The 20,122-nt window shown below is 39.8% G+C and overlaps 2 protein-coding genes across 5 annotated transcripts in view; one reads left to right on the top strand and one right to left on the bottom strand.

Moving 5' to 3' along the window:
* The first annotated feature begins 2,872 nt into the window (after positions 1-2,872).
* LOC110826462 (ras-related protein Rab-29) overlaps positions 2,873-20,122 on the top strand; it is a 47,318-nt gene continuing 30,068 nt past the window's right edge. For 2 of the 4 annotated variants that reach the window (XR_015534574.1, XR_015534575.1), the window contains exons 1-5: positions 2,873-3,142; positions 3,337-3,518; positions 3,927-4,048; positions 4,589-4,816; positions 13,963-14,129. Coding sequence is in view for 1 of the 4 variants with exons in the window: in XM_022057124.2 (XP_021912816.1) it covers positions 2,923-3,142; positions 3,337-3,518; positions 3,927-4,048; positions 4,589-4,709 (645 nt within the window). In the remaining 3 variants the exon portion in view is untranslated. Of the gene's footprint in view, positions 3,143-3,336; positions 3,519-3,926; positions 4,049-4,588; positions 4,875-10,176; positions 10,357-13,962; positions 14,130-20,122 lie in introns of those variants that run through there. The other 2 variants (XR_002542058.2, XM_022057124.2) reach the window with 2 other exon arrangements.
* On the bottom strand, positions 3,708-19,032 carry trpl (transient receptor potential-like). The gene is made up of 18 exons (XM_022057105.2): positions 18,934-19,032; positions 17,957-18,015; positions 16,667-16,800; positions 16,131-16,368; positions 15,575-15,717; positions 14,858-15,059; positions 13,947-14,117; positions 13,609-13,843; positions 12,840-12,992; positions 10,711-10,966; positions 10,488-10,621; positions 9,719-9,842; positions 8,673-8,868; positions 8,390-8,557; positions 7,965-8,190; positions 7,125-7,338; positions 6,505-6,728; positions 3,708-6,297 (listed from the first exon to the last, which is right to left on the bottom strand). Exons 2-18 carry the CDS (start codon positions 17,978-17,980, stop codon positions 5,651-5,653), a joined length of 3,489 nt encoding a protein of 1,162 aa, XP_021912797.1. The 5' UTR covers positions 17,981-18,015; positions 18,934-19,032; the 3' UTR covers positions 3,708-5,650.

A 20,122-nucleotide genomic window follows, 5' to 3' on the forward strand; every position in this document is an offset into this window, starting at 1 on the left:
TCTAGTCTTTATCCAGAAGCTAGCATCTTCACCTTTATTTGCTTTATTCTGAAGATCTCAGTTAAAATTTATGTCCCGAATGTGTGCAGTGCACCGTTTCTTGGACACAGCACTACAGACTAATCTCATTGTAATGTCCTGCGTATAATTAATCGGTTTTTAAGAACAGAAATCGTGGCCATCGCTGGCTCGTCCTCTGAGCTCCAACTTGGAAGGGTGTGTGACTTATGAAACCCTCGGCTTCTGCCATCCCTGAGCGGAGGGCTGCAGCATCTGTGGTCCATGTGCACTCTCAACAGCGGGATTACTCCCCCTGACAGCTGCCTGAGGGGTGATATGGTGCAGTCGTCTCCGTCTCAGGGTACAGTCACTCTTTCTGCACGTAAGTCCTAGGTCCTGCTTCGAAAGCTGATCGTCGTGTTCACAAGGGCGAGCCTCTGGACCCTATCCTCAGCCAGCTGAATCCAGTCGCCCCTCTCCACGCTGTTTCCACAAGGCTCATGTTAAGAACTTTCATCCTCTCATCTGTCCCTGGGCTTCGGAGCGGTGTCTTCCTTTCGGGTTTTCCGTTCAACCGTTGCCCATTTGTTAGGTGCGTACAGACGAACGAACAAAAGGATTTTAATAGGCGAACGCACGACCTCGTCAGTGGGTTCTTTACCGACTCATCGTGCTCCTCGGGGTTCCTGTATGCGACGATCATCCTGGATTTCTCGCCCGTTTTCCCACTTCAGGGACTACAACATGGAAGTCTTGGTACTGGTGGTTTCTGAAACATTTCGGGTAACAGCGTGTTGCTTTCCTGTGCATTTGAAGTACGTACAGGTGTCAGTCAGTAGTGAAAATGATTTCTTTCCACTGCACAGAAGGTAGCGCCGTGACATAGCGGCAACTTCTCTGGCAAACAAACATTGTGGGGAAGTCTAGATACAGGATGGGTGTGAACGCGGTAACCAATATTCTGGTTACATAAGAGGCGCGGAGTTTCTCGACTAAGTGAGCGACTGTCGGCTTGTCATGAAGGACTGCTCCATGTAATTAGTTTCGGTTGGTCGTTAAGAGGCTCCAAAATGATGTTTGGCTGGGGGTAAAGCAATAGCCAGCCAGCCCGCCCTGGTGTGCGGTCGGCAGATTAGTTTCATTTGTTTCTTCTGTTTCAGCTGCTTGTTGTTAGAGGGCGTTTTTGGTACGCAGGCCATACGTTCATTTAAATTAATAATATTTTGAGAATCGTGACTTGGAAGCCGTTTCATACGTTGCCAGTAAAGCTGGCGTTAAGCATTGATAAAACAGCGCACGTCAGGTCCCGGACTGAAGTCGCAGCTTGACGGTAGACCACGTGGACTTCGACGTTCTGATCCCTGCCTTCTTCATGTATTTATCACTCGTTATTTTTCTCCGTTTTTTAAAATTATTTGTCTCCCGGAATCGGTGACCCAGTGAAATCTTGTTGGTGTATTGTTCTGTACGACCAGGATCTTGTCTCAAGTATCAGAAGACGTTTTCCTCAGGTGCTCCGTTCCTGTCCGCCCTTTCGCGCCCAGCGGGTGGTGGTTCCGAGGCTGTGATGCCTCTGTCGGCCCAGCAACAGCAGTTAACCTTTTTCGTCGCGTGCACGTGTGTCATAATCTGCGCTGCGTGAGTGGACGAGTAGATGAGATACAGAATGTTCGAAAAGTCACGCGACCCGTCCCTTACACACGTTCGATTCGTCTAAAAATAAATCACGTTGAAATCAGAAAGCTTCCTGTGTCACCGAAACATCTCTCCCCCCCCCCCCCCCCCAGATGAGACATCGTCGATTTATTTGGTACAGGAAAATCGGGGAAATTATCCGTAAATTCATTATGACAAGTGAAGTAAGGTCGACATTTGAAGGCAACTGACGGACTGGCGCGAGCAGGTTACGTCATGACAAGACCTACGTCGGCTCTCGGAAAGTCACAGCGACATCGTGTTACGTAAATCCAGTCGAACTGTATTAAGCTGAAACCATCAATGAATCTTTTACGATGCAGAAGTTGGTTCAAACTGAGCAGAACGAACTCAGCGGTCGCTTGGAGGCATTTAATTTAAATTGTGTTATTACGGGTTATGACACAGGATAGGAACGCTTCTACCCCGAAGATGGAGAAGATCGATTCCTCCGAAACGTGGTACAACAAAACCACGAGTTGTCGTAACCAGGAAGACCACAGTGTAAACTTTGACCTCATTTCACATTTTTAGATACCGAGACGATCGAAGTGGTATGTTCTGAACGCTGAAATTAGTCCGTTGTGTTGCCTGAAAGTGTGAATGTGTCTTCGCATTTTAAATTCTGATGTGTTCGCTGAGAGAAGACTTAGGTGTGCATTTTCTTTTCCGCTGAGCGTCGTCTTACGTTCACCTGTGCACATGCGCAGTGTCTATCATCCTACCTTCCCAACCTTCCGCCACAACCCGTCCAAAGGGACAGCCCAGTTCTGCCCTCGTGACTGTATCTGCAGCCGGAATAAAATCTTCTTTCGGGGAACCTGATCTTTGCCCCACCGTTGAGCACACATTGCCGTCCCAGACCTGCGATCATCTGTCTGTTTGCCTCGAGGTACAAAGGGCTCACATTACGTGTGACTCAATATTAAATTGTTTGTTGTGGTGCAAAATACCACCCAGTAAGTTTCCATAAACACTATCTGACAAAAAAGTTTAAAATAGTTATAAATTTGAAGTAGAAAATAATAGTTTAAGTAGACTGTATCCACCATAAAGTATCCAACACATTCTGCTCGGTGGCCCTACACTTGACAAACATTTTCCACATCATTATTCCACCACTCAGAATTACTGCCATCTGGAAGAGATTAAGTAAACATCTGTTCAGATGGACTTATCTGCAGTGTGTCTCATTTGGTGAGTGGAGTCTGTGCTGGTTATCTTGCTATGGATTTCTTCTATTCAGAAATATCTCCTGTAGCAGAGAAGCTGTTTAAAGTGATTGTTGTAGGAGATCCGACTGTTGGGAAAACTTCATTCGTCCAACGATACGTTCAGAATTCGTATAAGAAGGATTATAAAGGCACTGTGGGAGTCGATTTTGCACTCAAGGTTGTAAAATGGTCAGAGACTCAAACTGTAAAGTTGCAGCTTTGGGACGTTGCTGGTAAGAAGTGTCAATCATTGACATTTAAATTGGTTTGTCACTTAAAATTAAATACGTAAATTTTGTGGGTTTTGTCCTCATTTGAGTGATAAGAATGATTTCACTCTCGCACTTCACATCTGTTCGAGAGTGGTCTGAATTCTGCCTTTCTGAAAATGCGTAACGTAATACTCTAAAATTCTTCAAATCAACAGGTCAAGAGAGATTCACATGGATGACGAGAGTGTACTACAAGGATTCCCGTGGGTGTGTTATTATGTTTGACTTAACAAACAGAAACTCTTTTGTGAACACTGTGAAATGGAAAAGAGACGTCGATTCGAAATGTCGGCTCCCAGATGGTAGTCCCATTCCGTGTTTGCTTCTAGCAAATAAGGTAGGTCACTGACATTCTGAATAATTCAGTCACCCAGTGGCTTGTTTGTTGCTTGCTTCCTGTTTTATTTCCTTTCAGCTTTTTATTTCATTTTAAATGAATAAAAGTATGAATTTTGGTATTGCCCACTGATTAGAATCGTTGAATACATTCGTATTTTACCTTATTATAGAGGAACAAAATCAAAGCTTTAGTCACACAAAAGTTCACTAACTAAATGAGTGAAATGTTTTATTTATGCACACAGAGACATATTTAACATAATTCAACTTTAATGTCTCTGGATCCATTCATCTGCTTCAGCAGACGCTAATGTAACGAGATACAAATATTAAGAGAATATTTTTGTGGGAACGCTGAAGCTTTGCTCTGCCTAGACCAATCGTAATTTTTCTGTTCTTCTCGCAGTGTGATTTGCGACAGCGACAAGTTGACCAATTGGAAATAGAAGAATTTTATAAGGAATTCAATTTTATTGGTTGGACTGAAACATCAGCGAAAGAAGGGCTTATGGTGAATGACGCGATGAAGTAAGTGGTGCAGCTAAGTAGGTAATCAGATGACAGCAAGGTTGAGCCTTCCCGATTGCAGAGTTTCAAAATGCATTTTCAGTTTGTAATAAGGGAAGGAATCAAAAGTGTGCAGCTTTGTCCTGTCATCAACATTTTTACTTTCGTTGGTCTTCACTTCACAAACTTCCTTTGTTCTTACAGTCTCTCCTCTTGCATTTTATCCACTTCATTTCCTTGTGTCAGTCTCGTTTTGTCTTCCTTGCACATACAGAGGCTACGACGTTTTCCGTGGTCAGAATGCTGTGTAGTTCCTAAAAATATCTCTCTAATGTTATTCTGCAGGACTTGGTCACTTACTCTCACGTCAACTGGATGCTCATGTTCCTTGCTTTTCTTGACAGCGGTGTTGTGGTGTTCGGCAGCCGCCTCATTCGCGGTGCTGTACATTTAGAGCTGCATTTCATAGATTTCCTTTCAGTGTCAGTGAACTTGGCTGAAAGACTTTCTTCATTATTTACGATGTAAAGATCTGTTTGTGGATGCGATGATTTCTCGCAGGTTTCTCGTGGATGTTATGATGCGGCAGGATGGTACAGACGGAGCCGCGTTCATAACGGACAGCTTGAAACTTACTGGACCCGGACTTTATGCTCAGTCGTGTAACAACTGTTCGTGTTAGTCGCACTAAGTGTATCCAAGTTTTGTGAACGTTCACAGTGTATATGAGACTGGCAGCTCAATATGTATTTATCATTAACAAGAGGCACGACCATTTGCACCACTGAGGTGAGTGATAATTTTACAAAACTTGATGAATGACAATTAAAAGGCTGTTTGGTTTTGATTGTTTTGAAGTTTTTATGTACTGCCTCACATTGACACATTCTGATTTTAAAATTGTACCTAACAGATTTCAAACTGAAAGAAAGTAATTGATGATAGTGAAAAGATCTGCATATTTTCAGCCACAGATATTCCATTTCTTAGCTAGAAAAGTCGAGTGATTTTTGTCCATCAGACCCTGCACCTTAAGATTTCATTAAAAAATTGCATGATTACTTAATATTTCTGAGGGTCTGGCCCTGTGAAATACTCAGTGCATCAGGAGTTCACCTCAGGCTACTGAGTAAATCATAGTTACGTACTACCTCCGTAAAGCGTGTTCATCTAAACTATTTGCCTCACGCAAGCGTTGCACAATTCATTTTCTGGTTACTCTACTTTAGAATCGGCACATCTCATAACCAATTACAAATCTGTTGCAGTTATTAAATGAGAAACGTTTCTTAACCTGACTTACAATTACATGGGGAAATATACAGAATGACCCAGCATTAAATTACATGAAATATAAATATAAATACACCATTAGTTTACTAAATAATTTTTACGCTCAATTTCTGTGTCCGCTTACAAGATGAAACAGGTTTCATGCCATTTGAATTGTAACGTAGTCATGTTGACTTGCACATTAAGCTGGAAATAAAACCAAGTATGTCTTAATGAACGATGCATTTGGAATTACTTTGGCCCGGTGTTCTCATTAAGACCCATAGAAGCCCTCTAAATGGTTTTGCCTTGTTCTGTTCTAATAGGACGTTTTGCATCGCGGCACCTAATTTATAACCAACCCTCTTTCGGCTGTCGTTTAATTGGGTTCAAGCCTGCGACCCTCTTTGCTGGAGAATCAGCAGTGCTTAGTAATTGCTCTGTGCTGGAACTGGGTTCCATGCTGTCGGCGATGTTTGTGCTGTTCTGACAGCTGCTCAGCATAGCCTCGAACCGAGGTACTGAAGGTGATTCCTCTCGTTCAGACTCGTCGGCTGGTTTGACGTCGATTTCCGTAGTTGGCTCTGGCGCGGTAATTACAATCAGAGGTTCTGGCGATTTGTCCGTGGCTTCAGTAATATCAGATTTCTGTAGTTGAGGAGGTACTATTTCTGGATGTGCCGTTGGACTATCGTCGCCAACATTCTGACCCGCTGATGGACTCTCAGAATCAGCTTTGCATTCGATAATTTTGGCTGATTGGTTTTCAGACCTTGTGGAATCAGCGGAAGCCGCAGTTTCAGTCGGAGAATTGCCGTCTGACTCTGGTGTTCTCTGAGCTTGGCTAGTTTCTGCTGTAGCACCTGAAGAAGGCAAAATTCTGGTCGGTTTTGTGGGCGGTTCTCTTTTCTCGGCAGCCTCCCGGCCGTGCGTTACTGCTGAAGTTGGTGTGGTGCATCGAGACGTCTGTTTGCTTTGCACGGCTAGAAACAGTGTTCCTGCAATTGAATGGACCAGCAGAATATTTATTTTTATTGTGTGAGCACTCGAGTCAGGCATGCAGAAAATACACTTTTTTTGCATTTTCTAGCAACTTTGCTGGAAGCTGGGGATATATTGAAGGTGTGAGCAACTTAGCAATGGCTGAAAAAATAGGCAACCACTTAGAAGGTGATACGTATTTAAAACTATTTTAATAGTGATACCTTCTTTCAGAGGCTTGTTGCTTTCTTCGCTGTGTTCTGTAATGTCCTTCAACAGTTCCATGATGGACGAAGCTGTCGTCTCAGGAAGTGGGATGGGCGAAGCCGCTCTAGAGGCACCAGGTGTGGGACTTCGGTTTACCAGTTTACGAGCTTGATCCATGGCCCTCTGAAGGTTCTGCTGATTTCTGTAGGATTCACGGTTGTTGCAGTGTCCAATTTGAGATCTGTGCAAAAATAAATAAATAAATAAATAAAAAGGAACTGTATGGAAACTGTTTGATCCGAGCATATGTCACACTTGCTTGAATCAGCACAAGCAAAGACCACCTTATGGGCCTGTTCATATCTGTCCATCTGTCTATCTCTTTTCCGCAACAACAAGGCCGTGGTCCCATCGTTGGAACTCAAACTAAACTTCTCCTACGGTCTCTTCAGTCTGCAAAGACTGGATTTAACTAACACGAAGCTATAAAAACATTTGAACACAGAAAGAATTAAAACATTTTGAAGTTTTCACAAGACGTTTTTGTTCCCTTCTGTGTTTATTAGTGGAGTAACTGGTTGGGATAAATTTTCCCTTCTTTTATTCGTGTAGTGTAGGTGAATGTTCAAGGACTTACGCTTCACACACTCCCTCTAAAAGTTGACCCCATTTGTGAGAGGATGAATTTAAGACGGCGAGTTTCGCGATACGTCTGAACCGAGACAGAGAGTCCTCGATCTCGGTAGAAATTTCTGGCGCGTGTTCAATTTCTTCTTCTGCAGTAACAGGTGCCACATGAAAATCTTTCATGAGACGACGTTCCCAGATTCTCATCTTCTTGCCAAGAATAGCTAAAATCAAGTTCATTGGTAGTTTATTATTGCAATGCATGGAATCAAACTCAGTAATAAATACTGCTCTCATTGCATCTTGTAACTTTCCTCGCCAGAAAATCTTTATGAAAGAGATTTATGATGATGGTACGAAGGCCAGTGAAGCTGATTGATTGTACCGTAGCCTCTAGCTCTGCTTAAAGTTGTAAAATATAATTTACTGAGTTAACGAGATGATTCTAACCTCCCAGACTGTCTTAAAACACACGCTCGTAAGTAACAGCGCGATTGAATGATTGAATGATTGAAGGAGGTTGATGCTAGTCAGACGTCTATCATGCAAGACTGGTTTATTAAGCTAACTTTTTATTTTATAGGTGGGATGTATTCCCTTAAAGCTGATTTGTTAAACAAAAGTTCGTTTCTTGGTAGCAGAAAGCCATGTTTATTTTGGATACTTCAGTAAAAAATTATAAAGTGTATTACTGAATCTAATTTAAATAATTTTTAGTAATCAAACAAACCAGTCTGAAAGGCACTTTTCTGTGTTTTATACGGGAAAGAACAGGAAACTGGCCTAGAACTTAAAATGCCCCATTTCAGCAGTTCAAATGTTGAATTAGAGAAAGAAAGTTGTAGTTTACTTTTCTCCTTGGCATTTGCTTTTGAAATGTCCATCCCATTGGAGTGTAGAACTTCCAGCAGTTCACATTTTGCAGCTGAAATTTCTCCTTTCACTTCATTGATATCGTCCTCTGTCACAGGACTCTCTTCGGATTCGCGATGCTTGGCCGACACATAGCGCCACACCAAAGCCCTCATTACGGCTGTGTATCGGCTATCACGTTCCTTTTCCTGGCGTTCCTTGCGCTGCAAACATCACGGGTCCTTTGTTTAACTGAGCGGCACGAGACCATCGAATATCAAAACACAAAGCCGTGTCCGTAACTTGGACACGGCTGGGCTGTTACGGCGTCAACCAAATTGATGTTTATGATAACAGGAACAGCTGATTGCTAGTAAAATTTACATAACTATGATTTATGTTTGTCGTCTTAGAAGTGTCTACCTTTGAAGACATTCTTCTTAGTTTATCCTTCTTCCGAATACCAAACATTTTAAACAGTAGTTTGGGTGTTGGGAAGATGTTGAATGGTGGTGGAAGAGTGGCGCTTTCTTCAAAGTAGCTCATCCACAGACGTGTTCGTGCAAACTTCCATTCAGTGTCAGAATGTTCCTGCAAAACCAGTGATTTCAGATTTCCTCTCTTTTTAAAAATGGTAAAAATTATGTATTTGCCAATTTCGTGTCGTCGCAGTTACTGTGGGTTGAATTCCGCAGTCTATACTCACGTCGATCATGGCGTAAGAGTTAGACATCATAGCAATAAGCAGGTTCAGCAACACAATCACATTGATCACTGAGTAGGAACCGAACATGAGGAGGCCCCAGAAACGGGTGTAAGTCTTTATTCCTGTCAGCTCAAAACTGTCGATGCCAACTCCACCAAAACTGGCCCAGAACAACGACTGCGAAGATTCGAACAAACTGCGGAAGATATGAAACAGTTAGCTCCACAATGAACATTAATCTCCATTTTCGTTTTAATGTACTGCGTGAAGTTAATGCATAATGGGGAGGTAATATTTGTCCATGCCTGCCCATATTTCGTCCTCAGAATTTCTCAGTAGCTTTTGATAAAATTTGAGATAGGAGTCGACACTAAAATTTGCTTAGTGATTGTAATCTTAGTTCGCGTCAGTCAAATACGTCTGAACTATGTATTAGGCCCAAATCACACTTGTCAGTTTTCTCACAAGCACAAAAAGTATGTATCAGTCTCGTTTATATTTACAACATTTCTTTATGCGGTGAAAACTAATGTCATTCTGTTTATTGTGAATAGTTTTTTTAATAATGTAGTTGTGTCTGCAGCGTAAAAAAGCGGTTATTGGTATCCTCTTTGTTGTCTGAGAAAATACATAGCTGTAGTCTGGAAGGAAAATCGTGGTGCAAATGTGATAAAGACATTATTGTTAAGAAAATAAATAGTGAACAAAGTCTTATTTAAATGATACTGTAAACATTAACGTGTGTGAATGTAGCAACAGATGAAGGATGGGCTTCAGATTATTTCAGTGACATAGATGAGAAGGTTTACACATTTGTTATGATGAAAAAATAAATATTAATTGTCCAGCGGTAAATAATGATAAGACCATGAGGTACACACAATGACGATGAGTGCATTTGGAAACTGTACAGAGTTCAGAATAAGCTAAAATATTGCACTTTGGCTTCTGTTGTCTGTAATTTCTGAGTCGCGGCATTTGATATCTGCACGTACTGTTAAGAGATGCAGGCTTTGGGATTCTGCGTGTCTACGTGGACCACATACTTGCCAAATCGTCTCCACTTCATACATGCGTCGCCGTTGTTGTCCCAGTCGGGCATTCCACCGGGCAAGTGGTAACACTTCTGCTTCTCCATCTCCGCGAAATACCATAATAATTGGTTCAGACCTACAAATGCGTTCCACGAGTGATCAGAAATGAGTCATTAAATTACAATTTAAAAATCAACAGCTGACTCGGAGAATAGCGGAAGAATTCTTGATGGAGCACAAATACATAATTTATTTTGTATTTATGTCAGAGACACCTTGCACACACAAAGGATAATTTGACACACAGCCCCCCCCCCCCAAAAAAATTATTGGTAGACAAATTATCAGCTGGGATATGCATGTTCCTACGCCTCTCTTCATCCCAGTATTTTTATCCGTTCGTTAGTCGCACTGAGCACGTTACTCGTCCAGTAGTTGCATTGCCCAGTCAAACACAGCCTCTGTTACAGGCGGACACAAATCGTAGCGACCGGCGATCGTCAGTGGCAAGAGATCACTGATTAAGAAAGAAAGACATAAACTTGGATGACTACGAAGTAAAGAAAGTTCTTCCTTTGTGCGCTGTTTAGAAGTCGTTATCCAGGACTCACGTTAACTCTGAACAAACTAATAAATGAGGATTTAACCAGTTTTTGACTTTTGTTTTTATCTCAAAGGAACAAATTCTTTCCTTTCTTTGGTCCTGTTGTAGCTGTTAATCGCTTCCTTTTTTAATTTAATTAAGCTCTATTGTTTAGTAAAAACTACGATAACGCCTTACCACATGCAAATGCAAACAGGACGAGACTGTAGATGAAAAAGAATTTGACAATGTCAATAACCATCCTGCCAAGAGAGATTTGAAGTGGCCCGAGATGAGGATTGATTGAGAACAAGTGAACCAACTTCAGAGCACTGAAATGACAGAAAAACGTGATGAAATCTCTGCTACTGTCACAAAGTGATGGAAAGCACAGCACACATCTTTCACAGTGTTATATTACCTGAATATATTGGCCCCAGCAAAGAGTCCTTCAGCTATCAGCTGAGGATCAAAGTCATCCCACTGTTCGCGTGGAATGTAAGCTGTGGCTGGATCAGCGTAAATCTCTCGAGTCTGTTGTATGTACGCAGCGATACGGAGGATGGCCACTGACACGTAGAGAGAGTTGCGTGTGAAGTCAATAAAGTTCCACATATTTCGAAGATAGCTCTGCACACCTTCCTGAAAGATCTCCATCGTTTCCTGCCAAATGAAACCTGTAAAAGACGAGCGTTTCTGTCTATTCTGTGTCACTTTGAGGATTCTACGGAGCCTGGTGAAAGGTAATGCAATATTTTATAAGAAAAGCAGTGCCTGTTTTCATGGTTTCTCTCTGCTCATCGAGATAAATGCTAAAATATTTCATCCTATATCTCAGTAACTGTGCGTGGGTAAGTTCACTTTTCTTTGTCATCTGGCATTTTGTACATTTATTTCTGTCAGTCAGTAGCAGAATCTTAGTGTAGTAAAAATGAAAGAGTGTGCTAATCAGTGAAATGTAGATCATTCTAATGAATAAAAATTAAATAAATTAAATTTTTTGAAATTGATAGCTTGATCCAGATTTCTGTAAGTTTGATTTTTAGGTTTAATGTAGCCTGTGTTAAGTTCGTGTGAAACCTGCAAAAGTTTACTCTCTTGGCTCTTTGGGTAAGTTCGGTGATGAAAGACAAAACAATGCAGATTGTAACTGTTCCAAAAGAAGAATGAATGTAAGGTGAAGAGAAAGACATCCCTGTGCTTTATTAACCATTTAAAGCCAAGTGGTAAGTACATGTACCAGCTGCTTTAACATTTTGTATTTATGGGTTTTATGTGATTCTCACAGCAAACAGTGATTATTTCCTTAAACAACATTAACCATTTGAACTTTGCAGTGGTGAAGTGTTGTGTTTACTTTGAATTACAGACTCACATGTCATTTAAACATGTTACTGCTTCAAAGTGTTACACATTTCACCATTTAAATCGTATATGGAGGAGTTCAGGTATACCACCACACATTCTGGACCTATCTACTAGAATAAGAATAAGAAGAAGCATAACCAGTACCCACTGGATAGAACTAGAACTGAAAGCTGGTCTGGATTCAGGTAGTGAAGAGAAATTTTCCTAAATATCAGTTTCAGTCCCAGTCATCATTCCTGTAGCCAGTCACTCACTGACTCATGTGTCCTGAGTCACAGTGGAATAAGTGGAACATGTCTATTTAAAGAATGAATTTGTGTACTTATGTGATACCCTATGTTCTATTTTTTCCTTGCTCATCATTGCTATCTGAGGCAAACTGTATAATAAGTACCAAATGTTATTCTTGGCATATCAATTTTCATTTGCAGAAACCTCAGGCAAGAAGTACATGTTAGTATATACAAGGTTTTTTGGGAGTGAAAATGTGGGTTGTGATGCCATGTAGAATTGTAGGTGGGTGTATACGTTTTGGAGAAACCTGTGGTCAGGATAGGTTTTCATTTGTGATCTGTGACTTCTGGTTCTCACGGCAACAAATGTGGTTGTTGTTTTGGGTTGTTGCGCCATATAGCATTTCTAAAACACCGTCTACCACACTACACAGACCAAAAACCCAGAAGACAGCCATCTTCATTTATGATCAGTGCCAGTATGACATCTACGTGATAAGGGTATGTGTTTATTGTTGTATTTGATAACAGTCGCAGGCGAATTATTACAGCTGTGAATTCTAAACGTTTATATCATAAATATAGAAGTAAATTATGTATTAAACATTTTTTATGTGTTTAGAAGTTGAGGACGAGGTGGTGGTGAAAAACTTTAAGGTTATGTCTGTAAACACCATCCGGAAATACCTCATTATTTTAAACAATATAGTTAGAAATGTATTATTTATTCTAGACTCTCTTTAATTTAAAGCTAATTGGAATGTTTGGTTTGAGCTTGTGATTTCCTCCAGAACAAGTTATAATTATTTCATACTTTTCATTTCTATGTGTGTCGATATTTTCGGCCGTTTATGGATATCTGAAAAGGGCCTAATTGATAGAATCAGAAGAAAATTATAAATCTGAAGGGGAAATTGTTTAATATTAGTCAGCATTAATCGTTACATACCAAGAACATAAACTGCAACAATCCATTCCAGAATTGAAGGACCATTACCACGCTGTATTTGAAGCTGTTCTGCCAGAGCTTTTCTCATGCTCTCTGTACCAAATATCTGTATCACTTGTACTTCAGCACGTTGTGACACCAGAATGAGAAGCACTGTAATTCAATTATGAAAACTCAAACGTACATTAAAGTATCATGAAGCACATAGAAGATACTGTTGTATATCATTTGATTTACATCTTAAAATTTTAACATGTTCTTCCAAAATTTTGTCTGTAATTTAGACACCCCTGTACTCTCTTTATTGGTTTATTTTGAGTCATCTGTGTGAGAGTATGCATCATGTCTGATTTGTGCACAAAATGCGTCTTCTCCGTAATGCTGATAATTATATTACATCTTCATAGCATCAATTTTATTTAATTTTTCAGTTGCTTGTATATCATCTTTTATTTCTTTATATTCTGAAAGAAATATGGACAAGTATAATTTTTCTTGCTTACTAAAAAGACTGTTTATGTTCTTTAGTGTTTAAACTTGCTGTGTAAAGCTTACTTAGCTCTTTAGTTTATTTCATATATTAATTCAGTTACTACTGTATGCTACATGAATTGACCAATTAATGAAGAAATAATCTGTTTAACACTTTTTGTAACAGGTTTCAGTATATGTGAGTTTACTGTTATAGCATTTTTATATTTGTTTTCTTTTTGAAATGTAATTTTGAAGATGCTGACATGGAATAAGCATTTGATATCAAAATACTTACTTAAAAAGAAAAGGTAAGAAGATGCATGAATGAGAAATTTCATGAATGGTTTCCTCATCAGTTTTCCAGTTGGTGTATTTGGTGCAATGATGTACAACATACAGTGAAAGGGAAACAGCAATGCTATAGATGATATCTGCATCAGCTTCTGTGTCACAGGTTTGCGTCGAAATCCAGGAAGTCCTTCGTACCAAATGGTTGCCAATAGTTGTTGAATGTTAGGATGAGCAACAAACTGAAATGTACAAATTAAAACTGATTAGTCTAGAAATAAAGGTGTATAATGTAGAAGTACAGGAATGACACAAATAACTTATAATAATTCTGTTATCACATGCCTTCTTTTGCTTGCAGTTGATGGCCAGTTCCAGTCGAGCTAGCTTCATGTGTTCGCCGGCTTCGTAAGGGGGAGAATCAGGATCGTGATTGAGGATAATAGCAAGTTCCTGAGAGCTACGAGACTGGTGGAGAAGGTCGACTGCGAACTGCTGGCACTGGCGTCGCAGTTCCTGTCGTTTAAAGTAAGAGGCGTTGAATTAAAATTGAAATCAGATGCTGTAGTATGTATCTATCTTTGCATGAGTTTTGTGAACATAAAAAATGAAGTATGGAAAATTAATATTAAAGCCTGAAGACAGTTTTTCACAGTTGAAACTCTAGTGCAGTGACCAACTTACATGAAACACGGAGCTTTTATCTTGGCCACTGTGTTTTGTATAATATCCTAATGAGACAGGAACTTCCTGAATACTTTCAACTTGAATGTATAAAATTTATGGCATAATTCAGTCTGCATTTCGTCTCTTTTGTAGGTCTTTTCTGTGGTTACTTTCAGAAATAATTTACAAACTTTATATACAATTTTGAAAACAGTCCATACTGATTTTTGTAAAAGCCATGTATGTTAGGAATTTGTTTGACGTCAGTACAGGCATTTGAAAATACTTGTTACGTTGGAAATCACTTATAATTGTTAGTGTTGGCGGTATGTGATATGATCTTTCCTACTTATCTCACATTTCACTATATATTTCTGCTGGAAATATTGTTTTGTTCACGGACTATAAATTGACACCGAAAACAGGCGTTAGTGGTGTCTCAGAGTCAACTTCTTCAGCTGTCAGTACCAGCAAGTTCAATAGTTGTGATGATGTAATTACTGCTGCTTCTTGCAAGACACCAGGAACTCAAGGAACTGAATAGTTCTGTTAGAGTGGCTGTTGCTTTTGTAAAACCTGTTTTTACTTGCCATGTAATCACTCTTGCTTTCATGCTCAGCGAAAGCTAAGTTTCGAAGCTCCCAAGACAGTTGAAAAGCTGTAAGGATTGGGTCATTAGATGACAGAGCTATTAAAGATGGGCTTGATAGAGCGCGGTACTCGTTCAGACGAGACACCGAGAAACGGAGCGAGTCTTCCTGACATTCTCGAATGCAGTCGTCACAGCCGCACCTATGACGCAGACATAATTTATCAGAAACATAGGCTACAAAGTAGTATCGTTTGTTTTATTAACATATTAGATAGTAATAACTAAAAGTGAGAGACCCAGTTTTAATTTTGTGGTTGCTGGCCCATGCAAGATCTGACCCTGACTCATGAAGAGGATAAATCGTTTTTTTGCGGTTGACAAGTGAAGATCAGTGGTGTGAGTCGTCTTCGGTTCAGTGTAATATGTGGATCATGAAATAGTGAAGATGGCCGTCTTCTGGGTTGTTGCACCATGTAGTCTCGTAGAAGTTTCAGAGGTCCTTGCTGCCTCCATAATCTCCCTGACAATGGAGGTAGCAAGTTTACATTCTTCATTGTGCACTGTCTTTTGATATTTTCAGTCATGAAATTATGATTAAATGATGAATATCATGGTTCACTGACAGGCAAGTTAAACCCTGGATCCTTACTAACTCTGCCCCATTGCAGCATTGCGCATGTGTACAGGTTGCATTTTGAGTGTTCATGTTACTTACTTAATGTCATGGGGCATTGGTAATGTTGCACCTCTGTCCAGTAAAATCTTGAGTATTTCGTAGTTGTTACGATGAGCTGCAAGAATCAGGGGTGTGATGTCTGGAGTGAATGTTGCTGTGTTCCAGTCTGCCTTTTGCCAACTCTGAAAAATAATGAAGGGTGAAAGTGTTCCTTCTGTACCAAAATGAGTAGACTCTGTCTTCAGAAAGTAATAGTTGCTCAGCTACTCTTAAATGTGTTTTCTCGTCATGTACCAGAATGTTCATTGTAGCGTTTACAATATCACATCATTGGATCCTGTACTGATCCAGAAAAATCCAGTCCACACCCTTACATCACGTTTCTTCAAGATCATTTTTAACGTCTAATTCATGCCTCAGTGCCCCAAGTGATCCTACATGTTGTGCCATCTCGTCCTCCTTTATTTTAACATTCTAATAACATTGGTGGAGAGTATATAGTATGCTACTTCAGTATCATAAGTGCATAATGTTGTACTTTTATGTTTTGAATGAGGAGAAGTTAACTGAACAGTTTTTAAGTAATGTGACTTACATAAGGCTCTCCCTGTTTGTGAATAAGTTCTTCATGCTCCAGAAGCAGTTCAGCTGCCTCAACAAACCCGACATCAATTGACTGCAGTAGTGCATCCTTCGTTTCCACACCCATAACAACCAGCAGCTCGACCATGTCCAGGTTCTCTCCGTCAATTGCCAAGGACAATGCACCCCTTCCCAGAGGGTCAACACAGTTTATGTTGATGTGGTTCTTTCTGTGGGCAAGCTGCAACATCCTGTTGACAGTAGAATCAACTACACTAGTTTCATGCGTAGATATTTACTTTTTTATTCGGTCAATACTTGTCTTTGGAGGAGTTAAGGTGTTTCTTCTTATAGCACATAGGTAGAATATGAAGTTTGCTGCTCTATTTTGATTATTTTAATCAATCCAGATATCACATGGAAGAAATAATTGCATATTTCAGTGCCAAAGAATTGCTGTTTGTTATCATGTTAGAAGCAATGTAATAATCAGGCAATCACGTCCACTGATCTGACTGTCATATCATCAGCGTGCAATGAAATACCGACCTTCTGACATTGGCCGAGTCACCTCTTTCCACTACAAGAAGATATTTCTTCTCTTCTAATGTCAGTGGTTTAGGTAAGCTTGGCATAGCGATGGAACCTCTTGTGATACCCGGTGCCTCAATTTCGAGGCCCACCTGTAATATAACGGGTCAGGTGTTTAACAGACTTCACTTGACGTAGGCTGAGCGGTACCTAATTTACTAAATGCTGATGTGTCCTGGTGTTTGATGCAAAATTGTATAAATGGAGATGGCACAGAATTGTAAATAAGTGTTTAATTTGTAAACCATTTGAGGAAACGGACGGCGCAAACTAATTCTGAGACCTCGTTGTCCAGTTCACAAAAGGAAGGATTGTTTCAAAACTCATGCTGTAGTTCCAGGGAAGGCAGGGACCAGGAGAGTGGAAATTCCGTAATTGAAGATTGGACAGAGAAAATAGAATCATGTTTTTCTGTTTGCTGCTTCTAACTTCAGTACTGTTTGAAATACATGCCCTGTAATTAACTGCTTTGAAAATGTTTATGCACAGAAACATGTAGTGACTTTTTGTCATTGAGGGACTGATATCTGTTTGTGTATAGTTCTGCATATTTGTGGTTCCTAACTGTGATGCACTGCTCCTATTACACATAACTACCATACCGAATAATTTGTTTTCTATAATAAATTGAATTCCCTGAGTTTAGACAGGGCAAAATGTTGGAGAAGTTCAGTGTTTGTTATTTTACAGCACTGTGTATGTACTGTCTAATGAGACCACAAGGTGCTAAGTAAATAGGGATCTGGAAATTGTGCTGTCCTGGCAGTTACACAGAGTTGCAGGATGACCATGAAAACCGCAATCAAGAGAGCCAGGAACTTGCCTGAAATGGGAACAGATACCTTACTGTAACCTTGTTAACTGAACTTTAATAGGAAATGGGCAGGTTGTAAAACTAAAATTAATAAATATTTTAAGACAGTAACATCATGGTATTTTTACTGTCAGCATGGCAATTGCAGTATACTGTTTGATTTGCGTTCTCATCTCATGTCTAAACTTTCAGCACAAAGGGCTGATTAGGTTTATATTCACAAAATTAAGATTGCATACATCTGTATAACCTGTGGCAAAATTCGTAGACCGCTGGGGAGACCTAGACGTAGATGGGAGGAGAAAGTCAGGCGGGATCTATGGGAGATAGGAGTTGAAGGAGACTGGATCCGGTGGAGGGCTTTGGTGAATTCGGTGATGAACTTTTGGGTTCTGTAAGCCATCTAGTTAGTTAGTTACTTCTGTATAACTCACTTCATTTAAATCCTTATCAGTCATTGTGATGATCTCCGTGTTTCCTTAGCACAGGCACCCTGAAGAAGAAACGAAGTTATGAAATGCATTTAAAAGACAATATGTTGACAGTCATTAGACGACTTCTTCCTTTCTTTGGCGGTACCAGCAACTTCAGGTTTGAAATCCATCCTGCATTTCTTAAGTGCAAGAATGCTACTGCCACATTTATGAATGATGTAACGTCTGCTGTGACAGTGGTTTGCTGCAGTTTAAAAAAAGTGGATGAATCATTTACTCAAGTGGGGCAAGGTTCAGGTGCTTTGGAGTGTCAGTGGTAAATTAAAACTGTGTGACAAATTGAAGGTATTTGAGAACAAAGTGTTAAAATGAGAAAATGAGGACGTAACAGGGCAGGGATAATTAAAAATGAGTGATGTCATAATCTGCACTCCCTACTTAATGCTTTTGTGGTATCAAAGTAAGGAGGATGAGACTTCAGGTTGAGCAAATTGAATGAGGGAGATGATAAATGTATACAAAGTCTGAATAAGTAAACCTGAAGAGAAGGGAAGTGTCAGCTTAGGAGATGCAGGTATAAATAGAAACAGCATATGAATGTCTGGGCTGGACTTAACTGGCTCAAATTTGGACCCCTTTAAATGTGGTGATGGGCCTTTTGGTTGCATAAAAGCAGGTAATACCTTGGCCAGCTGAGTAACTGCCAGATTTCTAAAAATGATCTGGCAAGTTTTATAAAACAACTTTGACACCTATTGAACATTTTCTTTTGCTTTGTTTGGCTTATTAGCGTGAAGTAAGGAAGGAGCTGTAGAGATAAATGATGAAGTAGGTTGAAATAAGGTCTGTATAAATATAAAGCTGAGGGTAACATAAAAGGAAAAACAAATATCTTAATACGCGTTAGGCTTCAGTGCGGAGTAGTGTATGAACTGACACAAGTTTATTGTAATTCAAATTCTAGAAACAAAACTTACCAGTAATGTTCTTGTAGCAACCTGATCTAATGTAACACGAGGGGCAGAATGACTCAGGCTGCCAGCAAAACACAGAAAACTTGTGGGGCTACTTTTTATACCTTGGTTTATTGCATTATCTGTTTTCCTGCTCATGGCTTCTGTGACATAGATTTACATACATCGTGGCTTAACTTAACTTAGTTAAGAATATGCAGGTATAAGTATACCGCCTGTTTCGCGCTGTTGAACCCGTCCTGACTTCAAGACTTTTTTGTAAAATAAAAGAGACATGAGAGAGAAAAAATGTAAACAGTGGAAAGAAGTTTGGAAGATGTAGGAAAAGAATACATCAACTGAATATGTTCTATTTTCTGTGTAATCATATTTCCCCATAGGTACATAATCTATTTTCAAATAAATCCATAGCACATAATAGGAAAGTTTTGTATTGAAGATGGCTGTCTTTTGGAATGTAGTAGCACCATGTAGTACGATAGACATTGGCCAGCCATCATCACTGATGATGGAAGCAGTAGGCTCCTCTGAAATGTCAGTCAATACCTACTGGACTGCACCGTGCTACATTTCAGAAGACAGCCATCTTCATATAAACTGCAATGAGATTCTTGAATTTTTCTGAGTTTCATACTTTAACTGTGAAACTTTGACTGTTAAGTAGCTAACTAAAGAATCAAGTCATTCAGTTTAACATTGTAGTCATCTGGGCATCCCTTTTTTTATTTTGGTATCTCAAGCAAAGCAGAAACAAGATTTCTTCTCATTTTCTACCCTTCCTGCAGGTAAATGCTATTATAATGTTTTCAAATAAGCATAATAGCTGTTCTTATCACTTTAAATTTGTAAGTCTTGCTGCTGAGGTTTTGTGTTTGTATCCTGCCTGGATAGGGCATTTATTATCTGATTTTTAGACGTTTGTTATCTTAATTTTATTACAGCCAGTTAATTGCCTGTTACACTTCGCTAGTCACATGCAAGCCGTGTTGCACTTACTGTAGGAAATTGAAAATTGTAAGGCTAAGTTGCCTTCAGTGACACAATGTTAATATCAGGTTTTGTGGATAGCAGTTGACTCAGAAGAACTTTATCTAAACACTGCGAGTGATTTTCAGGCATTGCACATATTTGACAAAAGATATCCCAGACTGTGCTAGTTTGACTACCTTGGTTTTCCCTGACAGCTTGTATT

Source organism: Zootermopsis nevadensis, unplaced genomic scaffold, assembly GCF_977971745.1.
Source record: "Zootermopsis nevadensis isolate Lab colony 2312 unplaced genomic scaffold, Znev_1.0 Znev_ptg000001l, whole genome shotgun sequence".
In the NCBI taxonomy this organism is placed as follows: Eukaryota; Metazoa; Arthropoda; class Insecta; order Blattodea; family Termopsidae; genus Zootermopsis; species Zootermopsis nevadensis.

Excerpts from the sequence above, each read along its gene's own strand:
- trpl (XM_022057105.2), bottom strand. The coding sequence starts at position 17,980 with ATGACTGATAAGGATTTAAATGAA. Across the intron at positions 15,718-16,130 it reads ACAAACAGGGAGAGCCTTAT|AGTTGGCAAAAGGCAGACTG; the intron begins GTAAGTCACATT and ends ATTATTTTTCAG. Across the intron at positions 15,060-15,574 it reads CCAATGCCCCATGACATTAA|GTGCGGCTGTGACGACTGCA; the intron begins GTAAGTAACATG and ends TCTGCGTCATAG.